A 27,114-nucleotide genomic window follows, 5' to 3' on the forward strand; every position below is an offset into this window, starting at 1 on the left:
CAAAGCAGTGGGACTTTACTGCATCCTCTGACCGACACCATGCTGAATACAACCACCTCTCAGGGAACTACTGACAGTTTGGAGTTGATCCTGAAGCACCTGGAAGGTAACAAAGTCTGATTTTGGCAAACATTTTTAAATGACTGCATTATATTTGTTATCAGGTATATTCACAAGTAAATATGAAACAACCACAGTTATTACAGGCAGAAATCACAGAATTCTGGATACCTTAAAAATCATCCTGTTAGCTTTTCTATTAGTGCTTCAACTGTACAATATAATTCACCATCATTCAATATAATTCACAAAACACATAAAAGCACAACCATGTGTACTATCTATCTAAAACAACCCTAGCAAGCGAGCATGACATATATTATTATATCCACTTTATCAAATAAAAAGATCTCTCTCTCGACCATATTCAAGACAGTGGTATCTCTGGGAAAAAGGAGAGGGGAAAACAATCTCGGGACATATATGGGGATTCTCATTCCTATCTTTAATATTTTATTATTAAAAATAAAAAAATATATGAAGGAGATATATGGCATAATGTTAAGATCTAATAAAGTCTGATGCTGGGCACAGGTGTTTGATCTGTTATACGCTATTCTTGTATTTATGTTTGATACGTTTCAAAATAAAAAAACTATAGAAGAAAAAAAAACTACAGAGAATATTAAAAGGCCAAAATACATTATGTTCTTGAATGGGAAAACTCAAAGTTGTTAAAATAACCTGTACTTTAATGCAATCAACTGAAATTACAAAATAATTTTTCATAAACTTTGATAAGCTAACTGCAAAATTCATGTGAAAGAGGAAAGGCACAAAATGATCAACACAACTTTGACTAAGAATGAGATAAATGTGTCTACAGTACATCAAAACACATTACAAAATTCTAATAATTAAAATATTGTGATACTGATAAAGAATAGACAGAGATGAATGAAACAAAGCAAAGAGTCCTGAAAGATAGATTTCTAAGTGATACACAGTATTTAATAAAGTTAGCCTTTAAAGTAGTTCTAAGAGGATGGATTGTTCAACAAATGGTATCGGGACGAGTAGCTATCCAAATATCAGATCCCTACTACATTCATTCTAATACATATATATAAACACTATACACAGAGAGGGAATATTATAAAAGGAACAGTAGAAGTTTACGTTTATGACTTTGGTGTAGAAAACAAAACACAACTGTAAAAACAAAAACGGAAAAAATAATTTTCTCATTAAAATTTGTAACTTTTGAATTTCAAGATACACTGAATGAAATTAAAGAATACTGAGAGAAAAATGTAATGAGTCTAACAAAGAAAAGTATACAGAATATATTAAGAACGTCTATAAATCAGTAAGAATATTAACAGAACCCATTAGAAAAATTAGTACAGACCATAAAAGAAGTTCAATAATTTCATTAAGTTGAAACAAACACTCCCAGACACTTCTGGTATAAATTGGAAGGCGATTTGTTTGGCAGGGATCCACTGTAGTATAAAAGTATCACACAACCCTTGATACTTTTATATCTAACCCAGCGAAACCTTCCTTCATGTAGGCAGGCATGCTTTACAAGGATCTTCACTGCAGCAGCCTTCAGAACAGGGAAATCTTGGTGTCCACCAGTGGGGAACTGTATAAATAGCAGTGCATGCACACTACAGAGCACTAGGGGGAGGGAAAATGACTTCCAAGACATGTCAGTAAATGAAAATCACCACGGAGCTGAATATATGGGAGATGATACACTTTATTAAACCCATGCAACTTTATTTATTTTTACAGATAACTATTTATGAGTGGAAATACACAGGAAAAGATATGAAAAGGAACACGTCACGTGGTAATAGCTGTTACCTGCAGAAGAGGAGGCAGAGGACTGACTGGCAGGGAGAGTTCAGCTTTTCCTGTACAACATGAAAGTTTCTCAACAAGGAGATATTCGTGAATGCTGGACTAAAAATGAACTTTAAGAAAAACAGAACTCTCATCCTGTTTTCTCCAACAAGTCCCTACAGCAGAGTGATCTTTTTAAGAATGCAAGGTAGCCTGAGTCGACTGAAACCCTCCCATGGGTTTCCATCTCATTCAGAATACAAGCCAAAGTCGCCACTCTTGTTCTTTCAGCTGGCCCCTGTGGTAGGCCGAAAAGTAGCTCCCCCAAAAGATGTCCACACTCTAACCCCTGGAGCCCGTGAATCCTACCAAAGAAGGCAAAAAAAAAAAAAAAAAAAGAAAGCCTCCGCAGATATGATGCAGTAAGGATTCTGAGCCAGGGAGATTATCCTACGTACTAAACGGGGGCCCTAAATGCAATCACACGTGTCCTTTCAAGAGGGAAGCAGTGGGACACTTTACAGAGGGGAAGGTGATGCAGCGGCAGAGGAGCTGGGTGTGAAGATGCTGGTCTTCTGGACTGCAGTGGTGCAGCCACAAGCCATACTGCAGGCAGCCCCCAGAAGCGGACAGGGGCAGGGAGAGCTTCTCCCCTCCAGCCCTGCCCACACCTTGACTTCGGCCCAGGGATACTGATTACGGACTTCCGGCTTCCGGAGCTGTGAGACAGCACTCTCCTGCCGTTTCGAGGAGCCACGTTTGTGGTAATTTGCTACAGCAGCACAGGAAACTAATGTTTGCCTTTGCCTCTCTCAGCTTTCTGTCTTGCTCCTTCTGCTACGCCAGGTGCCCTCCTTCCATCCCCTAAACATGCCAAGCTCACTCCCACCCACGGAGCCTTTGCAGTTGCCAATGCCTCTACCAGAAAAGAAGTGTTCCTTCTTTCCTACTTACATTAAAACGCCATTATCCTGCCCTTATATTTTCAAGTGTGAAAGGATATACAGTTGACCCTTGATCAATGCAGGGGTTATGGGTGCTGATCTCCCCCACGCAGTGGAAAATCCATGTATAACTTTACAGTCAACGCTCTGTGGTCCCACATCCACGGATTCAACCAACCTTGGACCATGTAGTACTGTAGCATGTCTTTAGAGAAAAAAAACCTGCGTGTAAGCGGGCCCGCACGGTTCAAACTGTGTTGTTCAAGGGTCAACTGTATACACAATCTTAGAAGTTGCGTTCTGATGTGATGAAATTATGGATGGCTTATCTTCCCCCTATTTCCTGAATTTTCTACATAAAACAGGTATTACTTTTATAATTAGAGGGAAAAAATGCCAGGGCAAACGTCAGCAGGGACATTGCTAACTATGTCTCCTCTGCAGGGCTCAGCACACACACAACATGACAGTAAGTACCTGCGAAATAGGCATGTATGTCAGGCATCACGTACAGGACCACAGTACTTTGAAATGGACAGAGCCTCCGTGACCACATGCTGATAAGCATCCTTGTTTTATAAATAGAAAAAAACCAAAAAACCCTGTTAATTCAAGAAGAGGAAGAACTGTTTCAAGGTCTCACAACAAACCTGTAGCTTAAGTAAGTTTGGGGAAAGGGCACTTCTCTGACTCTAGGCCCCTCTGGTCTTCCTGTCTCACCTATGGGGGGTGGGTCACAGGGCCGAGCATAAGGCCCCCTAAGACCCTGAGATTTAACCCTAAGATTACAGAATGCTCCTCTCCCACACCTCACCACCACACCAACAGGACTCCGGTACAACAATAGGGGATGATTACAACTAAACCATCTGCAGGATGCAGACTCGAGCTAAGGAGGGGTCCTTAGGGAAGCCCACAGACAACAGAGGGACCCCAAGAACACCAGAGGAACCCAAAGCCCCTGACACTTACAGCAAACATTAAACACAATGTCGTTAACGGTGTCCAATTCCTAGTAAAATGGACATTTACACCTTTCACAAAAGGCCTGTTCACCTCAGTTCCTATTACCCAATACATCGTATCCAACATTTAACAAAAAAATTAGGAGGCATGCTAAAAGGCAAGGAAAAACCTGAAGGAAAGAAAAAAGTCTGAAGAGGTAAAGCAAAGCATTAGAACCACTCATATACGGCACAAATTTTGGAATTAGGGAAGTTAAAATTACTATGATTAATATGTTTGGCGCGCTAATGAGAAAGGTAGACAACATGTGAGAACAATGTAAGCAGAAGGATGGAAACTGTAAAAAAATGCTAGAAACCAAAAATGCTCTAACAGAGATAAAGAATGCCTTTCACGGGCTCATCAGCAGACTGGACACAGCCAAGGAAACAATCACTGAGCCTGAAGACAGGTCAACAGAAACGTCCCAAACTGAAAATCAAAGAGGAAAAAAGAGAATAAAAACAAAGGAACAAAACACCTAGAACATCCAATTATGGTGGGAGAATTTAAAAAATGGACCAGAACATCTAACGATGGTGGGAAACGGTTGATAAATAAAGGTGGAATAGGATACCCTATTTTGGAATATCAGAAGGAAAAGAAAGAGAGAAAGGAGCAGAAGAGATACCTGAAGCAATAATGGCCAAGAATGTTCCAAAATTAATGAGGCACCAAACCACAGATCTGGGACGCTCAGAAAACACCAACCAGGATAAGTACCAAGAAACCACACATATGCACATCATATGCACATCATATGCAAACTGAAGAAAACTAAAAACAAAGAGAAAATCCTGAGTGAAGCTGGGGATGGAGGGGGAGGTCTCCCTCCATCCCCAGCTTCACAGGTGGGAGAAACCTAAAGAAGAATAAAGATAGAAATTACGGTAGACTTCTCCTCATAAACAAGCAGGCAGCAGAGTGAATAGAAATTTAAAGTGTCATTGACAGAAAAAATCCCCACCAACCTATCCCAGGGATACTATCCTTCAACAGTGAAGGAGAAATAAAGACTTTCTGAGGCAGAGAAAAACTGAGGGACTTCACCTCTAGTATACCTGCCCTGAAAGAAACAGTAAAAGAAGTTCTTCGGGAAGAAGAAAAGTGATGGTCATAAACTCCGGCCTGCATACAGGAAGAGCATCAGGGGAAGAATGCATGAAGGTAACATAAAATCTGTTATTTTCCTCATTCTTACTTAGTCTAAAGAGTAACGGCTTAAATAACAACAATAGCAATGTACTGAGTGATTACAGTGTCTGGGTAAGTGAAATGAATGACAGCAGAGTCTCAAGGGATGGGAAGGAAGAATTGAGACATTCTGTTGAAACGTATCTGCACTACACACGAAGCAGCATAATGCTTTTGAAGGAGGGGGAGGGATAAATTGGGAGTCTGGGATTGACATACACACACCACTATATATAAAATGGATAAACAAGGACCTACTGTATAGCACAGGGAACTCTACTCAGTACTCTACAATAAGCTGCACGGGAAAAGAATCTGAAAAAGAATAGATACATGTATCTGTTTAACTAAATCAATTTGCTGTACACCTGAAACTAACACAACATTATCAATCAAGTATACCAATATAAGATAATTTTTTTTTAAATTGGAAAAAAAATGTTTACTGTAAACTAGGGCAGCCACCAAAAAAATACTACAGAACCCCCTAGAAAGGACAGTATTAAGAAATGACTTAACAGATAAAAACCAATTACATAAAACTCAAAGTAAAAATGCTGAAGTTGGAAACATTTAACAACTAAAATCCTAAGACCATTAATGAAAATAACAAACAATTATTGCTTGATGAATGTGGCAGGCACTGTTCTGAGCCATTTACATGTACTATCTCAGTTATCTCTTAAAATTATCATTCCTATTTTCAAATGAAGAAACTGAGGTAAGGAGATTAAACTACTTGCTCAGTAAGAGTCAGAGCTGAATTTATACCCAGGTAGCTGGCTTCTATATCCACACTCTTTATCAGTAACTGTCTATTAAAGGGAGTCAGTGGTCTAATCACATGAATTAATTTTGAGTAAGGTTTTTCTCCGATTCACATTAGAATCTTCTAATAATGCCATCATATATTCCATGGACTAAAGATCTACTATATCTGAAAAAAAAATCATATATCAATGATTAAACTGCAAATACACATTCCAGTGTGCAGGAGGTGTACGCAATAAAAAATTATACTACTGTACTCCTTAAAAATCCAAATAGAACTGGGTTATGTATTTACAATGTCAACAGCAAAAGGCACCATTTCAGCATTCCCATTTATTTAGCAATGATGCATATTTAGCAATGAATGGTTATGTAAAGCCACTACCTTTATCCAATTTTCTAGCTCTAGATAACTTTTCTTGTGATCTCCTTTTTAGTTCTTGGACTGGAATACAAGCCAGCACTTTCTCCTGGACAGCAAGGTTCTCATAGACCAGTACATGCTGAATGTTGGACTGAAGAGCTTTTAGAATGACTGAATCACCAGTAGTAACCTAACAGAAAGAAAATAATGAAATTAGCTTTTCTCCATATGCTATAAAAATAATAACACCGGTTCTATGTTAAACATAATAAAAACACACGGGTTCTATGATTTCACAGATAAAGAATGCATGGATTCATTGAAATATAATAGTTATACCCAAAACCTTTACAAAATTAGTATTAGGAGACAGCCATATCTGTATCACAGTCTAAGACATGTCTGTATTTTCATCTGAAAGTATGTTACTGAGGATATAAATATTTAGGCAGGGATATGCTGAACTCTTGACCACACACCTGGAACAAGACAACACTCTAAGCAATGCATCTGACAGCTGTTTCCACTTCAAATCCCTGTAAACGACAATTTTTTTAGAACTTTATTGCACATTAGCTACCGAGGACTACTCTCAAGGGATCAGGAATTTGGAGGAATTCCTGAGAGGAAAGGCAGATGCAAATGGACTAAAGGAAGAAACAATGGCAATAGGCCCTCTAGAGAGAGTGGTTACAAAAACTAAGAAAAAGTTCTCAAAATAATCCCAAGGAGAGAGGAGCCTGAGGACCCGCAAAGCAGGAAGGGGCCTTGGAGTAAGCGTGAGGAAGGCTGCTGGGCTCCACGGGAGGAACAGCTAGACATTCTGGTCACCACTGTCAACAAAAAAGTGTGTCTCTGGGCAGTGAGGGTGGACGCTTAGACTTCTAAAAGGAAAGACGAGCGCCCCGGCTCAGAAGAGGCGCTGCTCAGGCAAAGCCCACCTGGCGGCATGTCCTGTCCCTCCCCACAGTGGCTGAAACCACATGTGGTATTCACAGATAGGCTAGCAGGGACTCCCAGACCCCTGTGAATCTCCAACAACCCGTATTGTTGAGAAGATGCACTAGAATCAACAGCAGAAGAAGGAACCTGTGGCAATGGCAGCAAATACAGAAGACTAAAAAAAGTCTATCTTTAGAAGTGCAAGAGTACACTGGAGTCAGAGAAAGAAAACTATGGATCTAGGAAATTAAAAATGTAAACACTGAAATGTAGCACAGATGGTGTGTCAAACAGCAGAACAAACACAGCTAAGTGATCAATCAATTAGAAGACTGAGACATTTTCTGAGGATGCAGTACAAAAGAACAAATAGACACTGACACTGAGGATAAACCCCCAAACTTCCCAAATCCAGCTAACAGGAAGTCTAGAAAGTAGCGTAGAAAAAAATGGAAGAAAAAACTTCTCAAAGAAATAATGGAAAATCTCTGAGAGTTGAAGAAAGAGCCAGTGTGAATGGGAAAACAAAAACAAAAACTATACCAGGTATGTAATAGTGACATTTCATGACAGTAAAAAGGATTAAAAACAAAATACTAAGAGCCTTCAATGATATCAGACATCTCACTGGAAACAACGGAGTAAAATCTCTGAAATACTGAGAGAAAATGAGAACATACGACGCATACCCAGGCAAACTAATTACATAGAAGGGCAAAATAAACACATTTTCTGATATGTAACAATGCAGAAAATATATCACTCCCAAATCCTATTTTAAAAAATTATTAGAAAAGTTATTGTCCCCCCCAAATATAATATAGCCAAAGTAAATAAACAGAACACCAAGGAGTAGAACCTGGGATAAAAGAGCAGGAGCAAGTTAAATAAAAACCAAACAAACTAGTTAAACTTAAGTTCTGATTGTTATAAATAATGATAATTGAAAAGCAAAATCTAAGAAAGGTGGCAGGGAAGGGAGAAGAGTAAATACTTTCTGAGGTTCCTGTCTTGTTGTAAGATGTTGGTAGAAAAATATAAAGTAAATACCTGCATTAGAAATTTAAAGAGAATAATGAGAAGACTAAAAGGAGGATACTTAACTTCCTAATTTTTAGAGGGAAAATAATGGAAGAAAACTTGATCAATCTAAACAAAAATAGAAAAAGAAAAAAAAAAACAAGAAGGACACAGACAACACAAAATAAGATGTCAGAAGTAAGTTCAAACATATTAGAATTACAGTAAATAGGAATGGATTAACCTGTTTATTAAAAGGCAGAGATAGATTAATTTAAAAAATAAAAACCATTACCAAATACTTACTGTAATGTCAGGCACTGTATCAAGCACTGGGCATGGGTGCACAAAATAGACATCATCACTTTACAGTCTAAAGGGGAAGGCATTAAACAAGAAACAAGAGAATCTTCACATGAAGTCGACAAATGTTTGTGTGTAAATGTGTGTGTGCATATGTGTTAGATGATGGAAAAATAATGGAGACCAAACCAGACAAGGACATTATCCTCACAGAGTAGGGAGTCTGTGGATACAGAAACAAATATTGCTACAATGATGCTAATTTACTCAAATATTTAAGGAGCCTTTATTACCTGTTAGGTACGGGGGATATAATGGTTAGACAGTTTATTCATATGTACGGTAAGAGTTATAAAGCAAACACAGAGGACAGTGTAACTGTACAACTAGAATTCCCTGGAGAAATGATATTTGCAGTAAAATATGAAGGATGAGAAGCAGCTGGTAACCAGGGAAGGGAGAAGACCATTCCTGTCACAGGGAGCAACGTGCAGGTAGCCGGGGAGTCTGCACAGGGGGATACACTTAACATGCTGTGAAGGATCAGAGAGAAAGTCAGTGTGTCTGGAGCACAGAGCACCCAGGGGAAATGATGGTGCGAGACAGCTGAGCAAGAAGTTGGGCTGGGGAAGCATCTAGATCTTCCCTGTCTCTTTCCACTGTAATGGGAAGCTATTAAAGAAACCTAAGCAAGGGAGTAAAATGATCAGATTTGTGTTCTCTGAGTCTGACACCAGCTGTAGGGGGGAGAAGGCAGGCCTCAGAAGACTCACTGGGGGACCACTGCCGAACTCTGAGGGAGCGGAGGCTTAAACCAGCGTGGGGACAGAGGTGGGAGAATAGTGAATGGGTACGAAAAACATGTAGGAAGTAGAATCAACAAATCCTAGTGACTGAACCGTGGGGTCAGGGGGCAGTTAGGAAAGTAGAAAAATATTTGGGAATGATTCACATATGAGCAACTGGGTCAATGGTTGAACCACTTATAATAGGAGAAACACCAGGAAATGGTCAACTGAGCTAAAAACTACGAACGGTCAAATAAAAATGAACTGAAAAAAGTCCATTAAGTTTAGCAGCATGGAGATCACTGATGATCTTAGTAATAAGTTTTGTAACAGTGTTAATAAGGAAAACAAGTTTTAAGAGACTCAGTGGTATAAGTGGTGTCCCGAAGTGGGCCAGGTGCCCCAAAGGAGCTGTACAAAGTGGTCCACTGGGATAGGGACAGAAAATATTACAACTTCTATTTATATTATTTTTTTGTCCAAAAAGTAAAGCAATTTATTATAATATTTAATATTTGGATCAATGGTGGCTTCCTCCCAGGCTACAGAAGCCATCCTGAGGGAAGAAAGTCCCACAAAGTGGAGGGGTTCACAGTGGCACGGCTCATTCCTACTTCTGCTCCCATGATGCTACAAACTTCTGCAGTTCAAATGTGCCTGGTTCAGTGGATTTACAGATTATACTGTGCGGTTTTAACTAATTTAACCCTCAACCTGGCTTAAAAAAGATTTCCAAGACCTGTAGGCACTGAGGCTAATACTTACAATGTAAGCACATGTGGAGTGTTACAAGAAGAAACTGGCAGGGCTAACCCATCTATTATTTTAGTATGAGCCCCTTCAACAGCCATATTTTAATGCCAAAAAAAAAAAAAATCACAATCTACTGAGATCTGACAAACAAAATAATCAAGAGTATTTAAAATAAGACATGTCTACTTATCATGTTCTTGAAATGATATAGTGTTAATACGTTTTTTAATTTAAAAATGTTACTTATTTTCTAGCTCCTCTTTACATTGTTTTATAATGCATCGAGTACACTGACATACTAGTATATGTATATAATTTATAAACAAATAAATACACATTGAGAGGACATGCTCAGAAATGTTTTACTGACGGGGCACATGTTAGAATGAGGAGACCTGCAAGACAAGTACATGAGGAGTACAGATGCAGGGATGCGTACTGGGGATTCTCCCTGAAAGTTGCTGTGAAGAGGAAGTCAGAAATACAGGAATGCACGATCCAGGGATACTTGTGTGACAGCTTGTTTCTAAGACCTACATGAGAGGTTCATAAACGTTAATCTGCTTGGGAAGAATGCAGGTTTCCAAGCTCCCCCCTCTCTTTCTGGCTCAGCCTGTCTGGGGTTTGTCCGGGAATCTGCGTGTCCAGGTTATTCTGATGCCAATGGTCCAAGCTTAGATGAAAACTGGCCTCAAGCAAGGTTTCAATGCCACTGAGAAGAATCTCCAAGAAAAGGGGCAGGTCAAGACTGCACAGCCCACCTGCGATCCCACGGTGAACAGAGGAGAGGAACACAGGTACAGAGGACGGGCTGGCCTTTAGTAGGTGCAGACACATTTACTCTACTAACAGATGACAGAAGAGATGGGGCAGACCTGAAGGTGGGAAACCCAGGGCATCCACAGCAGGAAGGAGTGTGCTTTTTACCAGAACTGACACAGAAACAAACAATGGCACTCAAACAATCTGGAAGAATAAAGTTTATTTTCTTTGCCTTATTTCTTTAAATACTCATTAGCGCAGTGCCAAAAAAACTAATTCATAAAAATAGAAGTTTGCTGATTGCATGGCCATTATAGCAGCTGGGTAACCATGTAAAGGAGGCAACAGTTCATTGCTTAAGAGTTAAAAGTTATTTGGAATACAAATGGGAGTTTAAAACATGAAATCTGTTTTAGAGCAAAAAAGATTTTTTTCTTCACTAATCATATCTGGATTCCAATTATTTGGTTTCTAATGTGAGATATTTAAGACTCTTTATCAGAAAACAAGTACAATGTGTATTTCTGTCAAATCACACAAAATAGAAGCAGTGATAGAAGCAGTGGAATTTGGATCAGCAAATTTACTTCTTTAGTAAAGGACAAGGCTTCTCAAGCCCACCAGCCCTCTTTCTACCTTTTTACAACCCTTTGCTTCAATGGCTTTTAAATTTAGAACCTGTTTTCTTAACATAAAAGTTATGTTTAATAAATTTTTAACGACAGTTTTAATCAACTTGTGACTTCAATAAACATTTCTTACAAAAACCGCTTTATTCTATTTGTAACAGTAATAAATGTTGCAGAAAGTTTTCAGGAAATACTGAATGGTATAAATAATGTGAAATCACTATAATTTCACCACTCAGAGAAAATTATAGCTGAGATATCTGTGTACAGCTTTCCAGACCTTTTAAAAATGAACACATTTATGTATGTGTGTTTTTAATAAGAAAAATGAAAATACACACAAACACACAACATATGTTGTTTAATTTTGGAATTCTTAGTTCACCTTTTTTTCACCACATAATTGTCTTCATGTCAAAATATACCACATCATCATTTCTAAAGAATATTAAGAATGCCAATGTAAATATGTGTCATAATTGCCTGTTGAAAGTATGTAAATATATGTTACTTTTAAGAATGGTTCACGAACAAGAAATTGAACATTTAAATCTTGTGTCCAAGGGAGACGAGGAGGAGATTTCTCCTCTTACAAAGTTTGCATATAGATCCAGACTAAGAAGTTGTCTTATGAGATTTAAATAGTTTAAAAATCGACTAACTCAGAGGTGCACAGCCAGGGGAAGAAGACACCAGGGCGGCCAGGAGGCTGAACCCGAGTGCTCTTCATGCTGGGCTCCTACCGTTTTAAGTCTGCATTTGAAGGTTCTGCAATTCTGACTTAACTCTTTAACATCTTCAAGATGGAACAAATTTGACTTTGATGTGGAGACTAGAGAAGGGCTTTGCATACAATAAGCAGAATTGGTGTCAATTTAAAATTATAAACAGAACAGAGAGGAGACAAGATGGTGGAGCAGAGGGACCTGAGCTCATCTCCTCTCAGGAAAACAGCAAAATAACAACTAACTGCTGAACAATCATGGATGAAAAAGACTGGAACCTACCAAAAAAGATATTCTACACCCAAAGACAAAGAAGAAGCCACAGTGAGACGGTAGGAGGGGCGCTTTCGCTGTGTAATCGAATCCCACACCCACCAGGTGGGCAACCCACAAACTGGAAAATAATTATTTCACAGAGGTTCTCCCACAGGAGTGAGACTTCTGAGCCCCATGTCAGGCTCCCCAGCCTGGGGGTCTCACATCAGGAGGAGGAGCCCCCAGAGCCTTTGGCTTTGAAGTCCAGCAGGGCTTGAGCGCAGGAGCTCCACAGGACTGGGGGAAACAGAGAATCTGCTCTTGGAGGGCGCACACAAGGCTTCACATGCGCTGGGACCCAGGGCAAAGCAGTGACATCGTATCAGCCTGGGCCAGACCTACCTGTGGGTCTAGGAGGGTCTCCTGGGGAGGCGGGGGTCAGCTGTGGCTCATGTAGGCTCCAGTGCTGGGACACCTCAGTCAAAGCAACCAACAGGGTGGGAACACAGCCCCACCCATGAGCAGACAGACTGCCTAAAGACGTCCTGAGCACACAGACACCTCTAAACACACCCCTTGACATGGCCCTGCCCATCAGAGGGACAAGACCCAGCTCCACCCACCAGTGGCCAGGCACCAGTCCCTCCCACCAGGAAGCCTGCACAAGCCCCTGGACCAACCTTACCCACCAGGGGGCAGACACCACAACCAAGAATTACAGACCTACAGCCTGAGAAACAGAGACCACAAACACAGCAAGTTAGACAAAATGAAATGGCAGAGAAATATGTTTCAGATGAACGAACAAGATAAAACACCAGAAGAACAACTAAGTGAGGTGGAAATACGCAATCTGCCTGAAAAAGAATTCAGAGTAATGGTAAAGATGACCCAAGATCTTGGAAAAAGAATGGAGGCACAGACTGAGACGATACAAGAAATATTTAACAAAGAGCTAGAAGATTTAAAGAACAGAGATGAATAATACAATAACTGAAGTGAAAAATACACTAAAAGGAATCAATAGCAGAATAAATGAGGCAAAAGAACGAATAAGTTAGATGGAAGACAAATTGGTGGAAATCACTGCTGTGGAACAGAATAAAGAAAAGAGAATGAAAAGAAATGAAGACAGTCTTGGAGACCTCTGGGACAACATTAAACACAGCAACATTTGCATTATAGTGGTCCCAGAAGAAGAGAGAGAGAAAGACCCTGAGAAAATATTTGAAGAGATTATAGCAGAAAACTTCCCTAACGTGAGAAAGGACACACTCACTCAAGTCCAGGAAGTGCAGAGTGTCCCATACAGGATAAACTCAAGGAGGAACACACCGAAACACATATCAATCAAACTTACAAAAATTAAAGACAAAGAAAAAATATTATAAGCAACAAGGAAAAAGCAACAAATAACATACAAGAGAATCCCCATAAAGTTATCAGCTGATTTTTTTCAGCAGAAACTCTGCAGGTCAGAAGGGAGTGGCATGATATATTTAAAGTGAGGAAAGGGAAAAACCTACAACCAAGAATGCTCTACCCATCAAGCCTCTCATTTAGATTCGATGAAGAAAGCAAAAGCTTTACCAACAAGCAAAAGCTAAGAGAATTCAGCACCACCAAAAGGGCTTTACAAAAAATCTTTAAAAACTACTCTAGGCAGAAAAGAAAAGACCACAACTAGAATCAAGAAAATTACATATGGGAAAGCTCACCATTAAAGGCAAACATAGAGTATAGGTAGGAAATCATCCACACACAAATATGATATCAAACCCAGCAACTGTGAGAAGAGGAGAGTACGCATGCAGGATATTGGAAGTGCGTTGGAAATTAAAAGACCAGCGACTTAAAACAATCGTGTTTGTATACAGATTGCTATATCAAAACCTCATGGTAACAGCAAACTAAAAATCTACAATAGATACACACACAAAAAAGAAAAAGCAATCCAAACAACACTAATGACAGGCATCAAATCACAAGAGAAGTGAACAAAAGAGGAAGGGAAGGAAAAAAACCTACAAAAACAAATCCAAAACAATTAACAAGATGGCAATAAGAACATACATACTGATAATTACCTTAAATGTAAATGTATTAAATGCTCCAACCAAAAAACAGACTGGCTGAATGGATACAAAAACAAAACCCATATATATGCTGTCTACAAGAGACCCAACTTCAGATCTAAGGACACATACAAAGTGAGGGGATGGAAAAAGATATTCCATGCAAATGGAAATCAAAAGAAAGCTGGAGTAGCAATACTCATATCAGATAAAATAGACTTTAAAATAAAGACTGTTACAAGAGATAAGGAAGGACACTACATAATGATCAAGTAAATATATACGCACCCAACACAGGAGCACCTCAATACATAAGGCAAATCCTAACAGCCATAAAAGGAGAAATCAACAGTAACATAATAATAGTGGGGGTTTTAACACCCCTCTTACAGCAATGGACAGACCATCCAGACAGAAAATAAGGAAACACAGGCCTTAAATGTCACATTAGGCCAAGGGACTTAATTGATACTTATAGAGCATTCCATTCAAAAGCAGCAGAATACACATTCTTCTCAAATGCACATGGAACATTCTCCAGGACAGATCACATGCTGGGTCACAAAGCACACCTCAGCAAATTTAAGAAAACTGAAATCGTATCAAGCATCTTTTCCGACCACAACACTATGAGATTAGAAATCAACTATGAGAAAAAAACTAAAAAAACACATACACGTGGAAGCTAAACAATATGTTACTAAACAACCAATGGATCAATGAAGAAATCAAAGAAGAAATTGAAAAATAACTAGAGAGAAATGAAAATGAAACACAATGATTCAAAACCTATGGGACCTGGCAAAAGCAGTTCTAAGAGGGAAGTTTACAGTAATACAATCTTACCTCAGGAAACAAAAAAATTTCAAAGAAACAACCTAACCTTACACCTAATGCAACTAGAGAAAGAAGAACAAACAAAACCCAAAGTTAGTAGAAGAAAAGAAATCATAAAGTTCAGAGAAGAAATTAATGAAATAGAGATGAAGAAAACAACATAAAATGTCAATGAAAGTAACAGCTGGTTCTTTGAAAAGATAAACAGAATCGATAAACCTTTAGCCAGACTCGTGAAGGAAAAAAAGGGAAAGGGCTCAATCAACAAAATTAGAAATGAAAAAGAAGTTACAACTGACACCACAGAAATACAAAGGATCATAAGAGACTACTACAAGCAACTCTATGCCAATAAAATGAACAACCTAGAAGAAATGGACAAATTCTTAGATAGGAACAATCTTCCAAGAGTGAACCAGGAAGAAATAGAAAATATGAACAGACCAATCACAAGCACTGAAATTGAAACTGTGATTAAAAATCTTCCAACAAACAAAAGTCCAGTACCAGATGGCTTCACAGGCGAACTCTACCAAACATTTAGAGAAGAGTTAACACCTGTCCTTCTGAAACTATTCCAAAAAATTGCAGAGGAAGGAACACTGCCAAACTCATTCTATGAGGCCACCATCACCCTGATACCCAAACCAGACAAAGACACCACCAGAAAAATTAAATTACAGGCCAGCATCTCTAATGAACATAGATGCAAAAATTCTTAACAAAATGCTAGCAAACCAAATCCAACAACACATTAAAAGAAGCATACACCATGATCAAGTGTGATTTATCCCAGGAGTGCAAGGATTCTTCAACATCTGCAAACCAATCAGTGTGATACACCATATCAACAAATTGAAGAATAAAATCCATATGATCATCTCAATAGATGCAGAAAAAGCTTTTGACAAAATTCAACACCCATTTATGATCAAAACTCTCCACAAAGTGGGCACAGAGGGAAACTACCTCAACATAATAAAGGCCATATATGACAAACCTACAGCTAACATCATACTCAACGGTGAAAGGCTGAAAGCATTTACTCTAAGATCAGGAATGAGACAAGGATGTCCACTCTTGCCACTGTTATTTAACATAGTTTTGGAAGTCCTAGCCACAGCAATCAGAGAAAAAAAAGAAATAAAAGGAATCCAAATTGGAAAAGAAGAATTAAAACTGTCACTGTTTGAAGATGACAAGATTGTATACATAGAAAATCCTAAAGATGCCACCAGAAAACTACTAGAGCTCATCAATTAATTCAGTAAAGTTGCATGATACAAAGTTAATACACAGAAATCTGTTGTTTCTATACACTAACAGTGAAAGATCAGAAAGAGCAATTAAACAAACAATCCCATATACCATCACATCAAAAAAAATAAAATACCTAGGAATAAACTTACCTAAGGAGTCAAAAGACCTGTACTCAGAAAACTATAAGATACTGATGAAAGAAGTTGAAGATGACACAAACAGATGGAAAGATATACTATGTTCTTGGATTGGAAAAGTCAATATTGTCAAAGTGACTATACTAACCAAGGCAATCTATAGATTCAATGTAATCCCTATCATACTATCAATGGCATTTTTCATAGAACTAGAACAAAAAAAATCTTAAAATTTGTATGGAGACACAAAGACCCCGAATAGCCAAAACAATCCTGAGAAAGAAAAACAGAGCTGGAGGAATCAGGCTCCCTAACTTCAGACTATACTACAAAGCTCCAGTCATCAAAACAGTATAGTACAGGCACAAAAACAGAAATATAGATCAACGGAACAGGATAGAAAGCCCAGAAATAAACCCATGCAACTATGGTCAATTAAACTATGACAATGGAGGCAAGAATATACAATGGAGAAAAGAGAGCTTCTTCAACAAGCTGTGCTGGGAAAACTGGACAGCTACATGTAAAAGAATGAAATTACAACATTCTTTAACATCATACACAAAAGTAATGTTAAAATGGATTGAAGGCCTAAATGTAAGACCGGATACTATAAAACTCGTGAGGAAAACATAGGCAGAACGTTGTCTGATATAAATTGCAGAAATATCTTTTTGGATCTGTCTCCTAGAGTAACGAAAATAGAAAGAAAATAAACAAATGGGACCTAATTAAACTTAAAAGCTTTTGCACAGCAAAGGAAACCATAAACAAAATTAAAAGACAACCCACAGAATGGGAGAAAATATTTGCAAATGAAGCAGCTGACAAAGGATTAGTCTCCAAAATACACAAATAGCTCATGCAGCTCAATGTCAAAAGGAAAAAACCAAAAAAACCCACCACAATCAAAAAATGTGCAGAAGCCCTAAATAGACAGTTCTCTAAAGAAGACATACAGATGGCCAAAAAGCACATGGAAAGATCCTCAACATTGCTAATTATTAGAGGAATGCAAATCAAAACTACAACGAGGTATCACCTCACACCGGTCAGAATGGCCATCATCAAAAAGTCTACAAACAATAAATGCTGGAGAGGGTGTGGAGAAAAGAGAACCCTCCTACACTGTTGGTGGGAATGTAAATTGGTACAATTACTATGGAGAACAGTATGGAGGTTCCTTAAAAAAATAAAAATAGAACTAACATATGACCCAGCAATCCCACATCCTAGGCATATATCCAGAGAGAACCATAACTCGAAAAGATACATGCACCCCAATGTTCATTGCAGCACTGTTTACAATTCCCAGGACATGGAAACAACCAATATATCTATCAACAGATGAATGAATAAAGATGTGATGTGTACACACACACACACACACACACACACACACACACACACACTGGAATACCACTCAGACACAATAAAGAATGAAATAATGCCATTTGCAGCAACATGGATGGACCTAGAGAGGATCAAGTAAGTCAGACAGAGAAAGACAAATATCATATGATATCACTTCTATGTGGAATCTAAAACGATGATACAAATGAACTTATTTACAAAACAGAAACAGACTCACAGACTTCAAAAACAAACATGGTTACCAAAGGGGAAAGGTCTAGGAGAGGGATAAATTAGGAGTTTGGGATTAACATATACACACTACTATATATAAAACAGGTAATCAACAAGGACCTACTATATAGTACAGGGAACTCTACTCAATGTTCTATAATAATCTATATGGGAAAAGAACCTAAAAAAGAATTGATACATGTATACGTATAACCGAACCACTTCACTACACACCCGCAACTAATACAACACTGTAAATCAACTATACTCCAATATAAAATAAATGTTAAATTTGAAACAATAAAAAAAATATCTTCATTAAAAAAAATCAACTAATTTTGTTATTTATCATTATCTAATATTATTTTTATAATTTCACTAATATAATCTCAAATGATAATTCTTTTAAACAGATACATATATAGTCATATACACAATGGGCAATAATTTCTAGAGTCATAAAAGTGTTGATGCAAAGTCCTCAACAACTTCATACACATTCTAAAAGCAGTCACGTATCAAATAAAAGCACACGTTAGACTGTGCAATAACTGGCAACGACTTATTTTAAGCAAATCATACTTCAAGAGTCACATGCTTTCAACCTAGAAAAAGTTGCAAAATTGGAAACAGTGCTTCTAACACTCTGAGGCTCAGTCTCTGAAAAACTGTCTTTGCTGTTTTGAACCTGCTTTTGGAAGGCAAAGGGCATAAAAATATATAAAGGGTTATCAGGAAGTTATTTCATATAAGAACACTAAATACTCAGCATGTATAACCAGCAAATTTAAGAAATCAGTTTGCTCATTAGGAAAATACAAATTAAAGCCACAATGAGATACTACTTAACAGCGACTAAAATGGCTATAATAAAAAAGACATTAACAATTATCAATGAGAATGCTGAGAAATCGGAACCTTCACACTCTGCTGGTTAGAATGTAAAAAGGTGCAACAGCTCTGGAAAACAGCTTGCAATTTCTTAAAGCAATAAACATAAACTTGTCATACAACCCAGTGGTTCCACTTCTAGGAATCTACCCAAGAGAAATGAAAACATCTGCCCACACAAAGCCTGGTATGTGGACATTCATAACAGCATTGTCCATAACAAGCAAACATGGCAAACCCAAATGTCCGCCATGTAATGTTATTCAGCAATAAAAAGGAAAAAAATACTAATACATCCTGCAATATGGATAAACCTCAAAAACATACAAAGTAAAAGAAGCCAGAAGCAAAAGACTATGTAGTGTATCATTCATTTACATAAAATATCCAGAAAAAGCAGCAAAATAAATTTCTAACTACATCACTGTTTATTGAGCACGGGTATATTCCAGTACTTTATATCTTAAGGGAAAAACTTACTGGCAACTTCAACATCAATGACTATCACCTTGTCTTATACTTCCAAATTTTACTTGATACAGTTTCAACCAAAGAAATATATTAGATGTGACACTCAACAGTGCTCAGGATTTGTCTAGTTTATATGCAGTTACATGCTTTGTTAATCTCTCTCCTGCTGCTTTACTTGGTCCATTTTAATTCTCAATATCCCCACTCAAAATGAGAAAGGGAGGAGAACATAATTGTCAAACTCTGTAATACAGCAATTAATGGTGATAAAAGCTTAAATAACAAAATACTTTTTAAAAATGTGTACTTCAGTGATCCATGGAACCAGGAGTTGGCTATAAAAAACAAGATTCATTCTAATTTCTCCCAACTCCCTTAAGGAATACAGAAAAAGATACTTTGTCCCAGGGACTCAAGAAGTTAAGAGTTAATATACAGTAGCCTTCTAAGAGCATATGTGTTTGCGAAAGTTTGTTTTCTTCTAAACTCTAAATTAGTTTTGACAATAGGATGATAATTTGTTTTTAGTGTAGTATCCAGGCCCTTTCTGGTAAGTGATCAAAGACCTCAAACTATAACCGAGGGGCTTCCCTGGTGGTGTAGTGGTTAAGAATCCGCCTGCCAATGCAGGGGACACGGGTTCATTGTGGTGGCTTCTCTTGTTGCGGAGCACGGGCTCTAGGCGCGTGGGCTTCAGTAGCTGTGACATGCGGGCTTCTGTAGTTGTGGATCGCAGGCTCAGTAGTTGTGGCTCGTGGGCTCCAGAGCGCAGGCTCAGCAGTTGTGGCGCGTGGGCTTAGTTGCCCCCTGGCACATGGGATCTTCCCGGACCAGGGCTCGAACCCGTGTCCCCTGCATTGGCAGGCGGTTCTTAACCACTGCGCCACCAGGGAAGCCCCTGTATCAGCCTTAACTGCAAAACTGATGGAGACGTGTTACCCAGAGGTGTAATGACATGCTTTAATCCTGTACATGAGTCCTGTATAAGGTACGTTAACACATACCCATAGAAGTATGTAACTCATAAGTAAATAGACACTTATTGGGTTATGCGTTCAACATTTTATCCCTGGTAAGATGTACAATCAAAAAAGAGTGGAAACCAGTGTCCTAAGGACTGGACTGGCTAGGGTTACTATTCTGTCCCAATAGAGTTAAGTAGTCCCACTTTTCTGTTACTCTGTGGTAACTTTGTTCTGAATGAAGCAGCTGAGATACTTTACAGAAAGAATTACTGTTACCAAGAGCAAACCTTTCAGTCCTTTACAGTTTATTAAGCTTTCACATATGCTCTTATCTGATGCCCACGGCCACTTAACATCATTACTAGTTGATCCAATAGTATCCAGTAACAGTTTCTTGGAAGCATTCATAAACAATAGCTGTGTTTATTAGTATAAACAAACATTAGCTCTGAAGCTAATGAGAGGAGAAATATTTTAAAGACTTAAACATTAACCTAAGTCAACTGAGGCACAAAAGAATATGTTTTAGAAGAGTTAACCCTCCACAAAAATCTGGGAAACCACTCATCAAGAATTATTATTCTGGGGCTTCCCTGGTAGCACAGTGGTTAAGAATCACCTGCCAATGCAGGGGACATGGGTTCGAGTCCTGGTCTGGGAAGATCCCACATGCCGCAGAGCAACAAAGCCCGTGCGCCACAACTACTGAGCCTGCGCTCTAGAGCCCGTGAGCCACAACTACTGAAGCCCACGTGCCACAACTACTTAAGCCCACGTGCCACAACTGCTGAAGCCCGTGCACCTACAGCCCGTGCTCCACAACGAGAAGCCTCTGCATTGCAAGGAAGAGTAGCCCCCGTTCTCCACAACTAGAGAAAGCCCACATGCAGCAATGAAGACCCAACGCAGCCAATAAATAAATGAATGAATGAATGAATAAATAAATAAATAAGAATTATTATTCAAAAGGACAGACACTCTCTCTTCCCCTGCCAGCCCCTACCACCTTCAATTCTTTATTTTTTAAAGACAAGCTTAGGGTATTCCCAGCCTACACTAAGGAATGACTGCCCATCATCTGACTACCAGGGAGGTTAGGTTAAAGGCTCTCCAATTATTCAGCTGGAGAAAATTGAGGGTAGATTTAACAACTGACTCTAGATGTAGAGTTCCAGTGTACGGAGGAGAGCAACCAGGTGTTTCACCAAAATTGAAAGAGGACATGAGTTTAAGCTGCCTACTGACAAAATTACTATAGAAAAGCCATGAAAATTTTTCTGACAGTGAAAATTTAGGAGTAAAATGCTTAAGGACCTTTATTAAAAGGGATTTTTTTGTAAACAGGATAATTTCCTATTAAACAAGGTCATTTAAGTACACCAAGAATGCCTGTTAGACATCAGTAATGTGACTTCAGTTCTTCGGAAGTATATATGTATATGCCAGCACCACTACCAGCAAATTAATGATTATTTACCTTAAGCCTAAAGAAGCCCATTTTTTATTGAATTGAGGTGCTGATAATGGTAGGTTGTTGGAATTAATAATTCCATGGTAGACAGCAGCAGGTATTACATCAGAAGTGTCAAAGCAATAGAGGAAATCTAACTTGATGGCCACACATCTGTCTAGCAAGTCCTTTACTTTTTCTAGGTTAAAGACACACGCTGATCTGTGCAACTGGTTTAAGTGCCACGGCAACAGGTACATTTACAAACGATAAATTAAATAAAACCCTGACTGCCTCAGAAACAGTAAGTCACAAGTTAACATTTAAAAGTCCAAATAAAAGACAGCCATTTCCCCACTTTTGTTACAGATCTGACAATTGTTTAAAAGAGCTCAGGAAATCTGAATGTATTAGAACTATAAGAACCAAGAGTGACTGAGACATAAATTCTGGAATAAGTCCTATTTTAAAGCTTTTGCTATATCAACACTTTGAAAGGAGCAGTCAAGGAAGGTTTAATTCTAACATTACCATTGGAGCGGACGGTGGATTTGATGACTGCCCTTCACTGTTCCCTGGATGCTGGGTTAACCCATTAGGACTGGAAGGCTGTGCTGTAGGAAGCTGGGTGCTGGCTGCAAGTTGCTGAGATAATTCTGCTTTGTGGCTCTTATCTGATCCATCCAATCTGCTACTTCTCTCTATGGCGATCAGGTCACGAATTTTTTGCAGCTGCTCCACTGAAGCTTTTTTAGGGAAGATAAGATGGGTTTCTCCCTGGAATTTATAAAATTAGGGAAAATTTTAACCTTTGATTTATACTGACAGTCATTCTTACACAGTATATATAAAATGGAGCCAATACTACAGAACACATCATATTTTAACAATCTTTCTCTTTTCTTACCATTTTGGCACTTTTTAAAAAAATATAGGCAAAGGTATACTAGAAAATTAAGAAAATATGTCTCCTTGTTAGCATAAAATGTTTAGCCTGTTTTATTTGTTCAAAAGACCTTCAGAAAAATACTTTACCTTTTAGAAACACTGTAATGAGTCAGAAAGCCTCCTAAGAGATCCAAAAATGAACATTCCTATCTCCTCTGCAATAGTATATGATACAACTATTCTCCATGAAATTCCCTATGAAATAATGATACTATAGATACAGCCATTCAAAATGATCACTGGTCACATAAAACCAGTAAGAAGTTATATAACAACCTTTGAATCTTCTAAACTCAAGTCTTTAAGAATAGCTACATGACTAGAAGTCTGTGTATGGAGTTCACTAATTCTTCCAAGATAACAAAAATTACATCCTGAGGGTCAATTCAAAACTATGGAAAAACTACTGCTATTTAGTAATACATAGGTGGTCCAAACAAAAACAAGACCATCAAACAATAAAAATCTGATTCTTTAAGAAGTGATTCATTTAATGAATCCACATAATATAATCAGAGCGCTCTGAGGTACAGTAAACATTACAACAAAGCTCACAATGTAAAATAGTAAATTACAAAACAAAAAAGTGAAATGAAAATATATTCCATCAAGGTTTAAGGGTTGAGAAGCAACAATGCTAAAACAGTAATTCCACCAACTGCAAATGAGATAACACAGTTGTTACAATATGCAGTGGGCCAACCTGTAGATTGTGAGCATTTAAATTCAACTCCACAACTGAGAATGACCTTATTTCCCTGGTGATGGCAGATCTACAGGAATCAACGGACCAAGACATTACTCCATCATGACATGAAAATCAATTCCACGTGAATCCTTTTGAAAAAGCTGGAAGAGGCCAGCAATCTCCATGTATTACCCAAAACAGCTGTAAAAAAGACTACTACCATTTACTGCATTTATGTGTTTCTAGGTACTGTGCTAAAAAGCACTTTACCCACATTATCTGAAGAATTCTTAACAACCACCTTGAAAGGTAGGTATTGGGTTTATCCCCGCTTTTCATATGGAAATATGAAGGCTCAGAGAAGTTAAATAACCTACCTGCCTGACGCTACCAACCGTCAGAGCAAGGATTCAAACTGCATGATCTTAATCGCTATGCTATAACTGATTCCACCTGAGACTGAACAGAGATCAAAACCCACAAGCCTGTACAAATAGCTTGAAGGGTTGAGCAAAAAGCATTTCTACAGTTGTGATGATTACATACACGATGATTGGCACAAATTGGAACGCAGTGAATTTTCCAACAGGAGAAAGGAACCACTTCCTATCTACGATGAGCTCTGGGAAGAGAAACCAGACTCCTGGGTTAAAACCAAGCATGGAGGCCTCTGATCTCACACTCTGAATGGAGTGGCACTGAGGAAGGTACACGACACCGTGGCCGGAGGCAGGAGAGCCTGACAGCCACGTGGGTCTGTCTGGTCCACACCCCAGAGAGGGCCCCGGTGAGACAGAGGCTGCTCCCTTCCCTTCCATCTTTTCAGGACCAGTCCTAAAAGAATGTATGATTATGACTGAAGTGTCTGTACGAAAAAGTTTAATCGACAGCACTGTATTTTCATAAAAGGACAAAACTACAGGCTTAATGCACTAGACCCAATAACACTTTAAGAAACCAACGAGGATTCTAGTATTTAACAAAATCTATGTTTCTCAACGCATTCTTGGTGAGACAGTTCTCACTGCCAGATGTGAGTCAACCCCGTCCCTGCTCGCTAAATGCTGGTGACATCTTCCAGTCACCAAGACAACCAAAACTATGGCCCTCGATGCCCCATCCTCCCCGAGGGTGGGGGCAGCTCCCAGCAAGAACTACTCCACTAAGCCAGCCTGACGGGTCACACGACCATTTGAATCCCAATCTTTCTCAACCTCCTCCTCAGAATTTTCATAAACAAGAATGCAGCCTCAGGGACAAGTGGGCACAAAGGTGTCCAGGATTTTAATGTGTAACTGAAAATTTCAGGATAGGTCTTGGATTCCTACTTCATCTCAAAGCCCACCAAGTTTCTTTCTGGTGGTAGAGTTCAGTCTCAACTCCGTTGGCTAACACTGATAAAACATTTACTTCCTACCGTGTGAAGTCCAAAGCCAGCCAGAAACTCTAAGTATAAATTAGTCTTAAAGCATGATCATCGTTTCTGAAATTGTGACTCTACTTGCATCAAATACTACTGCAAGTCTCAATCTGGCTTGTTACCTGGCACTGGCATGACCAACTTACAAGTTTGCCTGGGACTGAGGGGTTTTCTGCGGGGCTGGACTTTCACTGCTAAAACCAGGACAGTCCCTGGCAAACTAGAGCGGTTGGTCATCCCTCCTGGCACTCAAGTATTTGCTGAATGAAAGATAAATATGATTCCACCGAATCTGTGACACTGCAACAATGAGAAACAATGAGAAACTGAAACACTTCAACAGTCTCCAGTTGTCATTTACTTAATTTTCCTGTCATTTGACTCTCAAAAATCTGCATTTCCTTGAACAAATTCATCAATGTTCTCAACTTTCCCCATCTATAGTTTTAAATTCTTTAGGTTCAGATGTCTGTGCGCAACTACAAGCAGATGACACCATAATTTATACCTCCACCCTGGCCTCTCCTTTTGAATCATCAAAGACTCATATATCCAACTCTCTCCTTGACACCTCTACTTGAATATTTAACAGTATATCAGTTATAATAATCCAAAAGACGGGTCGTTTTTTCTCCCCTGATACCTGCTACTCTCCAAGATTTTTCAACCTCGATGAATAGTACTCCCATCCACTCAGTTGCTCAAACCAAAACCCAGACGTCACCCTGATTCCTTCCTTTCCCTTACATTCCACATCTAGTTCATCAGCAAGTCCCACAGACTGCTTCAAAAAGAAATCCTGGATCCCACTACTCCCCCATCTCCACTGCCGTCGGTCTTTACTTCCACAAATATTTACTGGGTGCCCACCTGCTCTGCTCCTTTCCCAGCAGCCAGCACATGGGGAGCAACACAGACACAAAGCCTGCCCTCATGGAATCTAGACAAACCACTACCATTTCTCATTGAGACTAACGTGACAAGCTTTACAACCGGCCTCCCTGCTTTACCCCTTGCCCCCATCCAGAACATCCAGGATATTCTCTTTCCAACAGCCAGAGCAATCTTCAAAAATACTCTTCCCTGTTTAAAACCTTTCAATGGCTTCCCATCCCACTGGTCATGAAGTCCAATCTTTACCGCAGTTCCCCAAACCCCAGGCCTGCCTCTGTGGCCACTTTCTGTGCCAAGGCTACTCCTGCTAGAGATCCTCCACACGTGTGGCTCTTTGTGCCTGAAAAACGCTCACCTGAGGGCGTCAGGTATTTGAATTGCTTCTCATCACTCAGGTCCCAGCTCAAACATGATCTCCTCAGGGGCCTCCCCTGAGCGCTCGTCCTTACACAGCTGCCCATCACTACAGTTGCTTATGATGTTCTTTCCATGCCTTATTTTCTTCTTTGTGCTCATCTTTGCTTTCACACCTACTGTCTGTCTAACCTACAGGAATGCAAGCCCCATGTGAGATGGGAGCTCTTATCTAACTAGTTCACCACTATATTCCCAAGGCCTGAAACAGAATCGGGGAGGGAAGCAGAGAGGCGGGGAGGAAAGTACATCCCAGAGCAACTCAGCGTATCTCCTTAACAGCTGCTACGGTCTTGCCAGTTGACTGCTACTGACTGCTTGGCCTCTAGAACCTGGCTGGACTTCTCTCAGTATTCCATAAACTAGAAATGGTTAAGCATATATGCATAAAGAAAACTTATCATCTTGAAAGCTACTTTCATTTTGTCATAAAATTAAACTATGCCACAAGATTCCACAACATGGAAACACCAAGCTTTTCTTTTGACCTAAAAACAAAAAAACCCCACTGAGATTCTTTTCTCCTGTCACAGAAGGGAACCCTTATGCGTGGCAACTAAACTCAACTTTTCTGTTTTTACTCTTCTCATTTCTTACTGGAGACAGGTGGTTGGACCCCCATCAGCAATTCATGTTTGCTCACATAGCAGGTTTTTGCTAAAAGTCTAAAGAGAACCACAATTTAGTCCTTGGGTTGCATGCCTGACCTCCCTAAAGGACTGAGATTGTAAGAATTCTCCCTGTGGGAGAGTTGTTATATTTTACTGT

At 39.1% G+C, this 27,114-nt stretch overlaps 1 protein-coding gene across 3 annotated transcripts in view; it reads right to left on the reverse strand.

Moving 5' to 3' along the window:
* The window catches only part of NGLY1 (N-glycanase 1), a 63,776-nt gene that overhangs the window by 21,555 nt on the left and 15,107 nt on the right, over positions 1 to 27,114 (reverse strand). For all 3 annotated transcript variants that reach the window (XM_060011569.1, XM_060011567.1, XM_060011568.1), the window contains exons 3-4: positions 22,514 to 22,759; positions 6,154 to 6,322 (exon numbers count right to left, since the gene is read on the reverse strand). In XM_060011569.1, coding sequence (XP_059867552.1) covers positions 6,154 to 6,322; positions 22,514 to 22,759 — 415 coding nt within the window. The remainder of the gene's footprint in view (positions 1 to 6,153; positions 6,323 to 22,513; positions 22,760 to 27,114) is intronic.

Source organism: Delphinus delphis, chromosome 4 (genome assembly GCF_949987515.2).
Source record: "Delphinus delphis chromosome 4, mDelDel1.2, whole genome shotgun sequence".
NCBI classification, from domain to species: Eukaryota; Metazoa; Chordata; class Mammalia; order Artiodactyla; family Delphinidae; genus Delphinus; species Delphinus delphis.